The sequence below is a fragment of the Loxodonta africana genome, chromosome 2 (genome assembly GCF_030014295.1).
Source record: "Loxodonta africana isolate mLoxAfr1 chromosome 2, mLoxAfr1.hap2, whole genome shotgun sequence".
In the NCBI taxonomy this organism is placed as follows: Eukaryota; Metazoa; Chordata; class Mammalia; order Proboscidea; family Elephantidae; genus Loxodonta; species Loxodonta africana.
In genome coordinates this window covers 151,599,693-151,613,228 of record NC_087343.1, presented here as the reverse complement: position 1 = coordinate 151,613,228, position 13,536 = coordinate 151,599,693, and the positions used below count along the sequence as shown (strand labels likewise).

General features: G+C 44.5%; 2 protein-coding genes across 2 annotated transcripts in view; one reads left to right on the top strand and one right to left on the bottom strand.

Annotated features, from left to right (window-relative positions):
* The window catches only part of SIL1 (SIL1 nucleotide exchange factor), a 324,841-nt gene extending 314,892 nt beyond the window's left edge, over positions 1-9,949 (top strand). Inside the window, exon 10 of the mRNA XM_064276851.1 lies at positions 2,509-9,949. Within this exon, the coding sequence (XP_064132921.1) occupies positions 2,509-2,532 (24 nt within the window). The 3' untranslated portion in view covers positions 2,533-9,949. The remainder of the gene's footprint in view (positions 1-2,508) is intronic.
* The window catches only part of CTNNA1 (catenin alpha 1), a 195,404-nt gene continuing 191,804 nt past the window's right edge, over positions 9,937-13,536 (bottom strand). The window contains exon 18 of the mRNA XM_064276791.1: positions 9,937-11,174. Coding sequence (XP_064132861.1) covers positions 10,887-11,174 — 288 coding nt within the window. The 3' untranslated portion in view covers positions 9,937-10,886. The remainder of the gene's footprint in view (positions 11,175-13,536) is intronic.

Below are 13,536 nucleotides of genomic sequence, written 5' to 3'. Positions count from 1 at the left end.
GCTCTCCCACTGGGCTGTACTAGGTCCTCCATGTGAGAGGATGATAGCGATGGGGAATAGGGTGGTGGTCCCAGGTCTCTTGGGGGAGGCAGTTACAGTGTGACATGAGCTGTGATGGGGGTGGCTTGGGCCACTGGAGCTGAAGAGGCCCCAGACGGACCTAGTTGAGGAGGTCAGGCGAGGCCTCCCAGAGCAATCATAGCCAAGCTGAGACATGAAGGATGCTTGAATGGGCCAGGCGAGGTGAGGAGAGGTTTTCAGTCCTAAGAAGATACCAGGAAGGCCTGAGGTGAGAGCGAGTGATACGTTTGAAGAATCTACAAATTTATCGTAGCTGGAAGAAATGAAGGGGGTGAAGGACCAAGGGGCCGAAGGTATAGCTTAGAGGGATTAGTGGGGCCAGATCCTCCAGCACCTGGTCAGTCTTGCCTAGAAGTGTGTCCTCATCCTGGTGGAGTGGGGAACAAGGGGAGAGTTATAGGCATTCTCTTGGCTGCTGCTCATTATTTGTTCCACAAATCTGATTTAGTACTGCTCTGAGCTGGGCATTGCTCTAGAGCACAAAGTGGTAAATAGAATGGACACACCCCTGCTCTCCTCTCCGGTAGGGGGTCAGGGGCACAGACCATGAATGCCAAGAGCTATGAAGAAAAATAAAGCAAGGTGAGGGGATAAAGAGTGTCAGGAGCTGCTGTTGTAGATCAGTTGGTCAGAGAAGGCCTCTCTGCGGAGGTGGAATGTGAACAGAGGCCTGAAGGCAGTGAGCTATGTGGAGAAGTGCTTTGTTGGCCAAGGGAATAGCAAGAGCAAAGGTCCTAAGGTGGGAATACAGCTGTGGTGTTTCAAGAAAAGCAGTGAAAGCCAGTGTGCCTGGAGCAGAGTCAAGGGGAGACTAAACAATGAGGCCAGGGAGGTAGCCAGGGGAGAGATTGTGGAGGTTGTAGTAAGGACTTTAGATTTTTTTTTCTTTTTTAAAAATTTTGTGTTTTAGGTGAAAGTTTACAGTGCAAATTAGATTCTCATTCAAAAATTTATACACAAATTGTTTTGTGCATTGGTTACAATCCCCTCAGTGTGTCAGTATGCTCCCCCTTTTCCCTTTATACTCTGGGGTTCCCTGTGTCCATTCGTCCAGGTTTCCTGTTCCCTCCTGCCTTCTTGTTTCTGGTTTTGGGCAGGTGTTGTATACTTGATTAACTAAGGAACACGTTCCTCATGTGTGTTACTGTTTGTTTTATAAGCCTTTAGTTGAAAGGTGGACTTAAGGAGTGGCTTCAGTTCTGAGTTAGCAGGATGTCTCGGGGCCATAGCTCAGGGGGGTTCCTCTAGTCTCTGTCAAACCAGTAAGCCTGGTCTTTTTTTGTGAACTTGTATTTTGTTCTATGTTTTTCTCCCCCCAGCTCTGTCTGGGACCCTCTATTTTGATCCCTGTCAAAGCTGTCAGTGGTGGTAGCCAGGCACCATCTAGTTCTTCTGGGCTTAGGCTGGTAGAGGCTGTGGTTCATGTGTATTTGGTTTTCTTCATTCTCCTTAGCTCCGAATGTGATGGGACTAAGATGTATTTTAGATAGCTGTTCACAAGCTTTTAAGATCCCAGACACTACTCACTGAAGTAGGATGTAGAACATTTTGTTTATGAACTACGTTAGGCCAGTTGACCTAAATGTCCCCCAAGACCATGGTCCACAGCCCTCAGCCCCAGTAAACTGGTCCCTCAAAGGGTTTGGATGTATCTAGGAAGCTTCTATGACTTTGCCTTGGTCAAATTGTGCTGCTGACTTCCCCTATACTGTGTGATGTCTTTTCCTTCACCAAAGTTAATACTTACCTACTATCTATTAGTGATTTCCCTTCCCAACCCCCTTCCCTCCCTCATTACCATCAAAGATTGCTTTTTTTCCTGTAAGCCTTTTCTTGTATTTTTATAATAGTGGTCTCATACATTATTTGTCCCTTTGTGATTGAATTATTTCACTCAGCATAATGCCCTCCAGATTCATCCATGTTGTGAGATGTGATTCATCATTGTTATTTATCATTGTGTAATATTTCATTGTATATATGTACCATAATTTATCCATTCACCTGATGAAGGGTACTTAGGTTGCTTCCATCTTTTTGCAATTATGAATAGTGCTGCAATGAACATGGGTGTGCATATGTCTATTCATGTGATGGTTTTTATTCTTCTAGGATATATTCCTATAAGTGGGATTACTGGATCTTATGGTATTTCTATTTCTAGCTTTTTAAGGAGGCGCCATATCGTTTTCCATAGTGGTTTATACCATTTTACATTCCCACCAGCAGTGCGTAAGAGTTCCAGTTTCCCCACAACCTCTCCAGCATATTTATTTTCTGTTTTGTTTTATTAGTGCCAGTAATGTTGGGTTGAGATTGTATCTCATTGTAGTTTTGATTTGGATTTCTAGATTTTTCTTTGAGATGGGAGCCGGTGGAGAGTTTTGAGCAGAGGAAAGAACTGATAGTGCTTTCGTTTTTTAACAGGATCACTTTATTGCAGTGTTGTGAATACAGTATACAGAGACAAGGATGGAAACAGGGAGATCAGTGAGTAGTCTATTACAGAATCCAGGTGAGAGTTGATGTGGCTTGAACCGGGGTGACAATAGAGGAGGTGTTGAGAAGTGGTGAGATTTCAGATATGTTTTAAAGGTAGAGCTGCAAGGATTTGCTGACTGATTGGATGTGGGTTGTGAGAAAACAAGAGCCAAGGATGAAGCCTTACTTCAGGGCTTGCGCAAATGGTGTGTGGGCAAGAGAGAGGGAAGAGTAGGAACAAAGATCAGGGCTTTGATGGGTATTTGTTTTGGGCATGTTTATACTGAGATGCTAACTGGACATTCAACAGAGATGTTGAATAGGCAGCTGAGATAGAGTCTGGAACCTAGAGAAGAGGGCACATCTGAAGAGAGACTTGGAAGCAGGGTATGCTGAAGCCAGCTCATACCAGCTTGGAGCCGTGTGGATATTGGAAACACTGTGAGCTCATTGTTACACATGACTGGTATTAAAAATTAAATTATATAAACTATATTAAAAAGAAAAGGTAATTTTAAAAAAACTAGAAGAGCGAACTAAACCCAAAGACAGCAGAAGAAAAGGAAATAATAAAGAGCAAAAGCCAGTAAAACTGGAAACAGAAAAACTGAAGAGAAAATCAATGAAATTAAAAGATGGTTCTTTGAAAAAAGAGTGGACGCAAATTACCAGTATTAATAATGAAAGGGATATCACTACAGACCCAACAAGCATTAAAATGATAATAAGTAAAAACTACATACAACTCTATGTCCACAAATTGGACAACTTAGAAGAAATGATGGAAAAATTCCTTGAAAAACACTGTTATTAGTCTTCTGTTACTGCTATAACAAATTACTGCAAACTTAGTGCCTTAAAACAACAAAAACATATTGTTTTATAGTTCTGTGGGTCATAAGTTTGACATGGATCTCATAGGTTAAAAAAATTGATTTTTTTATAAAGACAAGTTGATTCTAGAAGTTATATGAAAATGCATAGGAACCAGAATAGCTAAAGTGATTTGAAAAAGGAATGAACTTGAAGGATTCATACTATCTGATTTTAGGACTTACTATAAAGCTATAGTAATCAAGACAGTGTGGCATTGGTGAAAGGACAGATACATAGATCAGTGAATCACTAGAGAGAGCTAAAAAATAGACCCACACAGATACAGTTAATTGATTTTTGACAAAGATGCAAAGTCACTGGAGAAATGATAGTCTTTTCAATAAATGGTGCTGGAACATTATTGGACATGCACATGCAAAAAAAAAGAACCTTATACCTCACACCTTACACAAAATTTAACTCAAAATTGATCACAGACCTAAAGATAAAATGTAAATTTATAGAACTTTTAGGAGAAAAATCTTTGTGGCTTTGAGTTAGGCAAAGAGTTCTTAGATCTAACACCAAAAACACAATCCATAAAATAAAAAATTGATAAATTAGACTTAATCAAAATTAAAAGCTTTTGCTCTGAAAGACATTTTTAAGAAAATGAAGAGACAAGCCACAGACAGGGAGAAAATATTTGCAAATCACACACCTGACAAAGGAGTTGTATCCAGAATATATAAAGAACTCTGAAAGCTCATCAATAAAACAACCCAATTAAAGAAAAAATGGGCAAAAGATTTGAAAAAACTTCACCTAAGAAGATACACAGATGGCAGATAAACACAGGAAAGATGCTTAATGTCATTACTTATTAGGGAAATACAAATTAAAGTCCCTACTACATACCTATTAGCATGCCTAAAAAAACAAACAAAAAAAAAACCTGGCAGTAGGATGTGCTGGTAACGATGTGAAGCAACTGGAACCTTCATGTATTGCTGATGGGGTGCATAATGATGCAGCCACCTATGGAAAACAGTTTGGTTGTTTCTTATAAAGTCGAATATATACTGACCGTGTTAGGTGCTGTCGGGTCGATTCTGACTCATAGCCACCCTATACGACAGAGTAGAACTGCCCCATAGAGGTTCCAAGGAGCGACTAGTAAATCTGAACTGCCAACCTTTTGGTTAGCGGCCGAGCTCTTAACCACTACGCCACCAGGGCTCCATACTGACCATACAACATAGCAATCTCACTTGTAGGTATTTACCCACAGTCAGTGAAAACCTGTACACAAATGCTTATACCAACTTCCATAATTGCCCCAAACCAGAAACAACTAAAATGTTTAACTGGGGAATGAATAAACAAACTAGGGTATGTCCACGCAATGGATCACTACTCAGCAATAACAAGGAACGAACACAACGTGGTTGACTATCAAATGCATTATGTGGAATGAGAGAAGCTAGACGCAAAAGGGTATATGCGGCATGATTTCATTTATATGACATTCTGGAAGGGACACCACTATACAGAGGGTGTTGCCAGGAGTTAAGTATAGGGGAGGGGCTGCTACAATGGAGGAGCACGGAATCTTTTGCGGGGGGGGGGCGGTGATAGAGCTGTATCTTGACTGGGTGGTGGTTACACAACTATGCATTTGTAAAAACTCAGAATTCTTAAGCAAAACAAGCGTATTTTACTGTACAGAAATTTAAAAGTAATACTCAAAACTTATCCTTTTGTAATTATTTTATTACAGTTTACAATTTTCTATGCTCTTGAAGTTTTTTAGGTGTTGTATCTGTAGCTTGGAAATACGACATAGCGGCTCCTTGCTTCTCTTCCCAAGGACTTCCTGTTGGTCGCTTGAAATCTGCTATGGTTGGAGTGTTTACACTGTGGAAATTGGGAAATGCTACAAAACAGGGCTGGATTTATTATTCTGTTGATTGTCTAGACTGAAGAAAATGTTAATAATGCTGATTAAACTTACAAGTGTGCTTTGTCTGTTGTGGTTATATTATGCAGAACACAAAAGGTTGAGATTGTCTTTCAGTATTTAGCAAGTATTATCTGACTCAGCAAAGAAGTGACCTACTGACAGGTGAAATTCCAACATAGGCTTTTGTTGTTTAATCTTACTCCTTAAGGTAAACCAGCACACTCATGTCAGAACTACTCTCAACCATAGGGTGGCTACGGATTCAAGAGTTCAGCAAAAATCAAGAGACAGCATTCTGTAAGAATAAATTGGCTATATGGAATTTATAGTAAAAAAGTATTGTGTATTTATTACTGTATTTGTAAACTATGTGCTACAGTTCCCTTAGAGCAGTAAAACTAAATGCGTGTGTGTGTGCGTGTGTGTGTGTGTGTGTGTGTGTTCCCCTCATGTCCCTACCCCAGATAACTAGTTGTTAGAAATTCACCAGCACACCACTGCCTGGGAGGCTGATGTGGAGGGTGCAGGCAGAGATCTGAGCCCTGGACCCCCTCGACACTAGAGGTCAAGAGGAGAATGACCTGGTAAAGGTGCTGAGGAGCAGAGATCTGAAGGGTGTGGAACCATGGACATCTAGAGAAGGTGTGAGGATGAGGAGGGCGTGGCCACTGGCCTCACGTGCTGCTAAGAGGTAAGAGAGAAGAACGGAGTGGTGTGAGCTGAGTGGAGCTGGGAAGTGGAGACAGTGAGTGTGAAAACTCATCTGAGGAGTTTTGTATGAGGGGAGGAGAGAGATGGATTCAAGGGATGCTTTTTTGGATTGTCTTTTATTTAACTATGGGAGATATCAGAGCATGTCTTTTGTGTGCTGATGAGGGAAAATTTGATGAGGCAAGGAAAACAGTTATGGTGGCAAGTCCTTGAGTGACCGGGGCCCAGTCATAGCCAAGGGTGGCCTCAGCCAGGTGCCTGGAGAGTGCTGGGGAACAGATGCAGGGAAGGGGCAGATGTGGTGGGAGCATGGGGGAGCTTCTGGGGGAAGGTTGGGGAGCATAGACGGATGGTCAGAACCTCTGGGGGCTTTGTAGGGCCTGGAGCTTGAAGCTGGGTGGGAGGCTGAGCCACTTGCCAGCTGCCTCTTTGGTAAGGGGCTTCAACTCTGAGTGTTTTCTCAGCTGTAAGATAGCATTGATGCCTCCTGCGTTGGTTTTAAAGTGAAGTGGGAAGATGCAATAAAGGCCTTCCACAGGCTCTGGGAGGTCCCAGAACATAGCTGCTCCTTCCATCTTCAGTGGGTGTGACCCTAGCCTGGGTGGAGGGTGCAAGATGTTGGGCAGGGCAGCTGTGAGGAGAGGTGAGTTGGGGCCTTTGAGATGTATGTCCAAGGGCCACGGGGAGCCCCTGCAGGGTGGCTAGCAGGTCAAGGCCAAGGGTAGAGCATACTTGGGATACAGTGAGGGCTGGGGGAAAGCTGGACTGTTGCAGTTGCTGAGTGCAGGTAGAGCTGTGTGCAGGTAGAGCTGTGTGCGAGTAGAAGGTGACAGGCTGGTGATGTGTCATGGGGTGGAGGGAGCTGGGACTATTGGCTTCCCTACCACAAGGGGCACGTCTGTCCTGGCTGAGAAGCAACGATCCTCAGGATGCAGAGAGGAGGCAACCACCTCACCTGCAGGGTGGCAGGAGAGCGCACACCTGAGGGCCTTCAGACCAGGTCTGCATGTAGGGGGAGTCAGGTCTCCCTCTTCTGCTCAGCCCAGGCTGGGCCACTTTTAGATCATGGTCTCTAAGGAGGATGGGAAGGAGATTTCTGGACAGGCCTCTGGAGCCACCTCAGCTGCATGTCTTTTGTCTTCTAGTAATTTTTATAGATTGGTTTAAATAAATATATGGTTCATATAGTTCAAGTGTTGGTCAAGCACGTGCTCGGACCTTCGCTGGATGATGGGGTAAGACCAGCGCTGTTCCCTGAAGGAACCTGGAGTCAGTCTGGGTGTCGTGGTGCTGTCACCGCATGTGCTGAGGTGGCGGCGGAGGTAAGCGACATCCTCACTGAGGCCTGGGGAGCAAGGGAGGGGTGTGGGCTGTTTCCTAGTGTGGTACAAGGGGTGATCTTAGGTGGTATGTGAGTGAAATTTATGGTGATGACTGGCAGAGGCAGGTGACTGAAGCAGGGGAGAGCAGGCAGTGATGGCTTAAGATGGCCAGACACTGAGTCGTCACATGGCACGTGCAGTGGGTAGCCCCCTGAAGGCGTCATGCAGAGGCTGACTTGGCGAGATGTGTTTTAGATTCTTTTGCTACTGGTGGATATGGATAATGGAGTCTGGGGCTGAGGTAGGGGGCTGATTTAGGAGGCTTTGCAGTAAGTAACCCAGATGCAGAGGTAGGAACTTGGCCTCTGCTTCAGGGAAGCAGATGGATAGGGGATCTGGGGGGTAAACTAGATAGAGACTGGGGACTGCTGGGGTGTGGGCTCTGGGACAGCCAGGCGAGGCGGTTGGCAACAGAATATCTGGAGGGTGGTTTTAGAGTCTGATAAACTGATGACCACAAAAGCAATGCATGTCCTGGGTCAGCATGGGGCAGGGGCCAAGTAAAGGGAGGCCAGAACCTTCTGAACCCAGCCCCACTAGGGAAGGCAGCTAGAGATCCCAGGGGTAGCAAATATCTACTGAGTGTCTTCTACGTGCCAGGCAGTGTACTGGAGATTGAGTACTGAGCAAAAGAAAGATCTCCACCCATGTGGAGCTTACATTTTTGCCAAGGCGAGAGAGAACTGAAATAAATGGGTAAGCAAGGCACTCAGTGCTACAAGGATAAGGCAGGGTAAGGATTTAGAGAATGACCATGGTCGGAATGTTTTTCTGGTAAGGTGACTTTTGATGGGACACTTGAAGACAGTCCTAAAGAAAGCAGATATCTCTGCCAATAAGTGGATTCTAGGCTGAGGCGGGAGCGTGCTTTGCTTGGTACGTTTGAAGAATTTGAGGGAGACCAGGCTAAGAAGCAGAATGACAAAGAATAGCAAGAGAACAGGTCAGAGTGGGGCAAGAGGCCACACTTGTGACTTAGAACTTTGGCTTTTACCAAGGGAGACAGAAACTGCTGGAAGCTTTGGGCTAAGGCAGTGACATGATCTGACTTTTGTATTCTAGGGCTATTCTCACTGCTTTGTGGAGTAGATGTGGGAGTTTGGGGCAGAGGTCAGGAAGCAAGGAAGTTGCAGGCAAGACTAGCGGGGAGGCAACAGTCTAGCCACAGATGACTGGCATTGGCACCCCTTGTCCCCTCACACTGCACAAGGGTGAGTCTGTGACCAACAGAACACAGCAGAAGTGATGACATATCCCTTCTGAGATCAGCTTGTAAAAAGGCACTGCAGTTGTTGTTCTGGTAGACAAGTCCCTCTGGAGGAAGCCAGCTACCATGTGTCAGCTGTTCTGTGGAAAGGCCCATGTGGCCAGGGATAGCCTCTGCCAGCAGCCATAGGAGCAAGTTGGGAACCAGATCCTCCAGCCCATCAAGCCTTCTAAGAGTGCAGCTTCATGAGAAACCAAGTCTGAACCACCCAGCAAAGCTGCTTCTAGATTCTCCACCTTCAGAAACTGTGAGGTAGAGCAATTTGTTACACAGTAACGGGCAAGTAATACAATGATGATGGCTGAGACCAGGTAATAAGTAAACAAGTAAGAAGCTGGCTCCTGGATATATTCTAGAGTTTGATTTGTAGGCATCAGGCCTGAGAAGTGAGGTGACGGGTAGTGCCAGTCTGCAAGGTGCGGAAGGCCACAAGGAGGAGGGCTCTGGGGTTAGAGGGCAGAGATGGCAGCATGATTTGGAAAAGTCAAGTTTGAGATGTTTATTGGAACCCAAGTGCAGAGTCCAGGAGGCAGTTATACAAGTTGAGTTCAGAGGCAAAATCTGCATGTGGATGGTGTAAAGCCAGGAGTGTGGCTGAGATAAGAAGAAGAGGTCCAGGTCTTGAGCCTGGGAACAGCTAGGAAAAGGAGAAGGAATATGGAGTAGTACCTACCAAATAAGAGAAAAAATCACAAGACGAGTGTGATGTCCTGGTAATCAAGTGAAGAGAGTTTCAGAAGGTGGGGAGTGTTCTCCTGAGAGGGTTGGTAAGATGAAGAAAGAGCCAGTCTGTTTGGCCCTGTGGAGGTGGCCACCTTGACAAGAGGGACAGGGTGGAGTGGTCAAGATGAGAGCTGACTGAATGGTGCGCGGAAATGGGAGTGAGGAAGGGAGTTTTGTTCAAGATGGGAATGTTTGCTAGGAAGTGACACAGGTTAGGGAGAGTTTTTCTTTTTAATGCAGCTATGGCCTGGTCTGGTGGTATGCCGATGGGAGTGACTCAGGAGAGAGAGCGGCGAGGAGAAGCACAGAAGTCTCCAATGTTTCGACCTGAACTACTAGAAGAATGGACATGCATATCCCTGAGTTGAAGTACAGTCTACCTCGCTGGGCAACACAGTCCTGGGGGAAGAAGACACCCTGGAGGGCACACACTGTGGGCACATCCAGGAAAGGTTTAATATAAAACTTATGACTCTACTGGAAGGTTGAGAAAAGGACTTTGGCTTCTTAGATTTGGTTTCATAGTGGACTTTATTGGGAAAAGTTAGTGTAAAATCATTAAAACTCAAAAAATTTAAATAAGACAGTAAAATTATTATACCTTGTAGCTGCAGTAATCGCTATAGTAATCACAAATAATGTAAAGTCTAAATTATTGCCTAAGCAAACACTATTTTTTGCCAAGCTTCTGTTGCAAGCCCAAGGCAGGAAGCACTGCAATTATTAGACATGAGCCCAATGATGAATTTGCATTTGAGGTTGGAAGAAAGGGGAAAAAGCAATGTTCTGATTACAGCATCACAACATTCTAGCCTGAAAAAATGCAACGTTATTAATGTCCTATAACAGAGTACATTAGTAATTTTAACCATGCATTAAAATTCTCATTTTATGTCATAAAGAGAGCAGTTTTCTTCATGCTACATTGTTTTACCGAGTTTTATATGGTTTGTCCCTCTGAACACCTTTCTGAGAACGTAGTTTTCTAGGGAATGCTTCCTAAGATACCTGGTTGCTCACCACGGGTTGTCTTTGGTCATTTAATACCAGACCAGGCAAGTACTTGAGCCTGTATTGGTGGAAGCACCCTCTCCTATACCAGGGTGAGTCAGACTCCCTTCCCTCAAACCCACAGTGCCACCAATAAGAACGGGCATCACGACATGGCCAAGAGGATTACTAACAAGTTAATGTGGGATTCTCGAGGATTACTAACAAGTTAATGTGGGATTCTCTTTGGTTATGGAATTCTTACTTATGCTTATAAAAAATATAGCTAGAAATATGCTCCTGAATTCTAAAAGCATTTCTGACCATCTGAAATATGTCCTTGCAAAATTCACCACCTGGCCAGGCTTAAAATCTGCCTATTTACCTGTGGAATCTAGCACTGGTGTTCTATTTAGCAAATACATTGAGTGAAGAACAGTGATCTTTAGAAGCCACAAGGGCTGGAGCAGGCTTAGATGCTGTCCATAGCTTTGAACTCACTAAGGGCCTGCACAGGGTTCACATGCTTCTTCTGAGATGCCCGTTTGATCTTGGTCTGCGTCTCATCCTGTTTCTCTCTCTTCACCAAGGGCTTTTTCTCAGGTGCCTTCATCTTCCACGACACGGCAGGGAGGTTGAGGGAGGCCATGCCCTGAGACTTCTGGTATTTGGTGGAGGCTACGTAGGACGCCTTCACTGTCTGCACCACAGCATTCATCAGGTTCTTGGCCGCCTGGATCAGCGACATGGCGCTGTCCACCTAGAAGGACAGACAGGTGGTGGTGAGCACAGGCCCAACCTCCAGCCCCACCTTCCCTGGGGACCTGGGGCTGCTGCAGTACCTGACAGTGCCACCACCACCACCCCGCCCCCTCCAGGACCAGGGTCTGGAACGGGCCAGAGAATTCCTGACTAGCCTTCTCCAGGGCTGCTCTTATCCAAATACCCTGGAAATGCCCATGTTTCAGATCTTTGAAGAAAAGGGAGTGGTAACAGACACAAGACACCATCACCTTGGGATGCCACTCACACGTTTTTATTCGATAAAACAAGTTGGAGGAGGATCTGCCTCTTTTTTTGGCACTCTGAATGGTCAGAGAGCTATAACCACAAGCCCCGTTAACGGCCACAGAAGGGGAGGAGGAAAGAAGTGAAGCCATCCTGGGACCTCTGCCCCCCTTCAGCAGTGTCTTGGTTATCTAGTTCTGTGCTGCTATAACAGACATACCATAAATGGGTGGTTTAACAAATTTATTTTCTCAGTTTGTTGTTGTTAGCACTGTCGAGTCTGTTTCAACTCATAGCGGCCCTATGCACAACAGAATGAAACACTGCCCGGGAACTACACCATCCTCATGATCTATCTTTGAGCCATCCTATGTTTGAGGCCACTGTGGCAGCCACTGTGTCAATCCATCTCACTGAGGTCTTCCTCTTTTTTTTGCTGACCTTTTACTTTTCCAAGCATGATGTCCTTCTCCAGGGACTAGTCCCTCCTAAAAACAGGTCCAAAGTATGTGAGACAAAGTCTTGCCATCCTCACTTCTAATGAGCATTCTGGCTGTAATTCTTCCAAGACAGATTTGTTGTTTGTTCTACTGGCAGTCCATGGAATATTCAATATTCTTCACCAACACCATAATTCAAAGGCATCAATTCTTTGGTCTTCCTTATTCATTTTCCAGCTTTCACATGCATATGAGTTGATTGAAAATACCATGGCTTGGGTCAGGTGTACCTTACTACTCAAGGTGACCCAAAAGCGACCCTATAGGACAGAGTAGAACTGCCTCCATAGAGTTTCCAAGGAGAGCCTGGCGGATTCGAACTGCTGACCCTTTAGTTAGCAGCCGTAGCATTTAACCACTACGCCACCAGGGTTTCCACTCAAGGTGACAGCTTTGCTTTATTAACAATTTAAAGATGTCTCTTGAAGCAGATTTGCCCAATGAAATAATGTCATTTGATTTCTTGACTGCTACTTCCATGGGTGTTGATTGTAGATCCAAGTAAAATGAAATCCTTGACAACTTCATCTTTTCTCCATTTATCATCATGTTGCTTAGTTCCAGTCGCAAGAATTTTTGTTTTCTTTATGTCGAGCTATAATCCATACTGAAAGCTGTAATCTTTGATGTTTATCAGTAAGTGCTTCCTTCCTAGCAAGCAAGATTGTGTCAGCTGCATATCAAAGGCCATATTTTCCAACTAACAATCCTTCTTTGTTTCCACCTTTCCCATTCCAATCACCAGTAATTATCAATGCATCCTGACTGCATGTTTCATCAAATTCTGACTACAGAAGTTGGTTAAAAAAAAAAAAAAACTCAATTTCTTCATTTTTGGCATTAACAGTTGCTGTAATGCTAGAATCTATATCACCAGTATTTCAAATACCAGCAGGGTTACCCATCTACTTCTGAAAAAATTTGCCAGTGAAAACCTTATGGATAGCAGCGGAACACTGTCTGGTATAGTGCTGGAAGATGAGAATATGAGTCCTTCAGGGTGGTGGTGGTTAGGTGTCATCAAGTCAGTTCCGACTCATAGCGACCCTATGCACAACAGAACCAAACACTGCCCGGTCCTGTGCCATCCTTACAATTGTTATGCTTGAGCTCATTGTTGCAGCCACTGTGTCAGTCCACCTCGTTGAGGGTCCCTCTTTTCCTCTGACCCAGTACTTTGTCAAGCGTGTTGTCCTTCTCCAGGGACTGATCCCTCCTGACAACATGTCCAAAGTATGTAAGATGCAGTCTCAACATCCTTGCTTCGAAGGAGCATTCTGGTTGTACTTCTTCTAAGATTTGTTTATTCTTTTGGCAGTCCATGGTATATTCCGTATTCTTTGCCAACACCACAATTCAAAGGCATCAATTCTTCAGTCTTCCTTATTCAATTGTTCAGCTTTCACATGCATATGATGCCATTGGGTCAGGCACACCTTAGTCTTCAAGGTGACACCTTTCTCTTCAACACTTTAAAGAGGTCCTTTGCAGCAGATTTACCCAATACAACCCGTCTTTTGATTTCTTGACTGCTGCTTCCATGGCTGTTGATTGTGGATCCAAGTAAAATGAAATCCTTGACAACCTCAATCTCTTCGTTTATCATGATGTTGC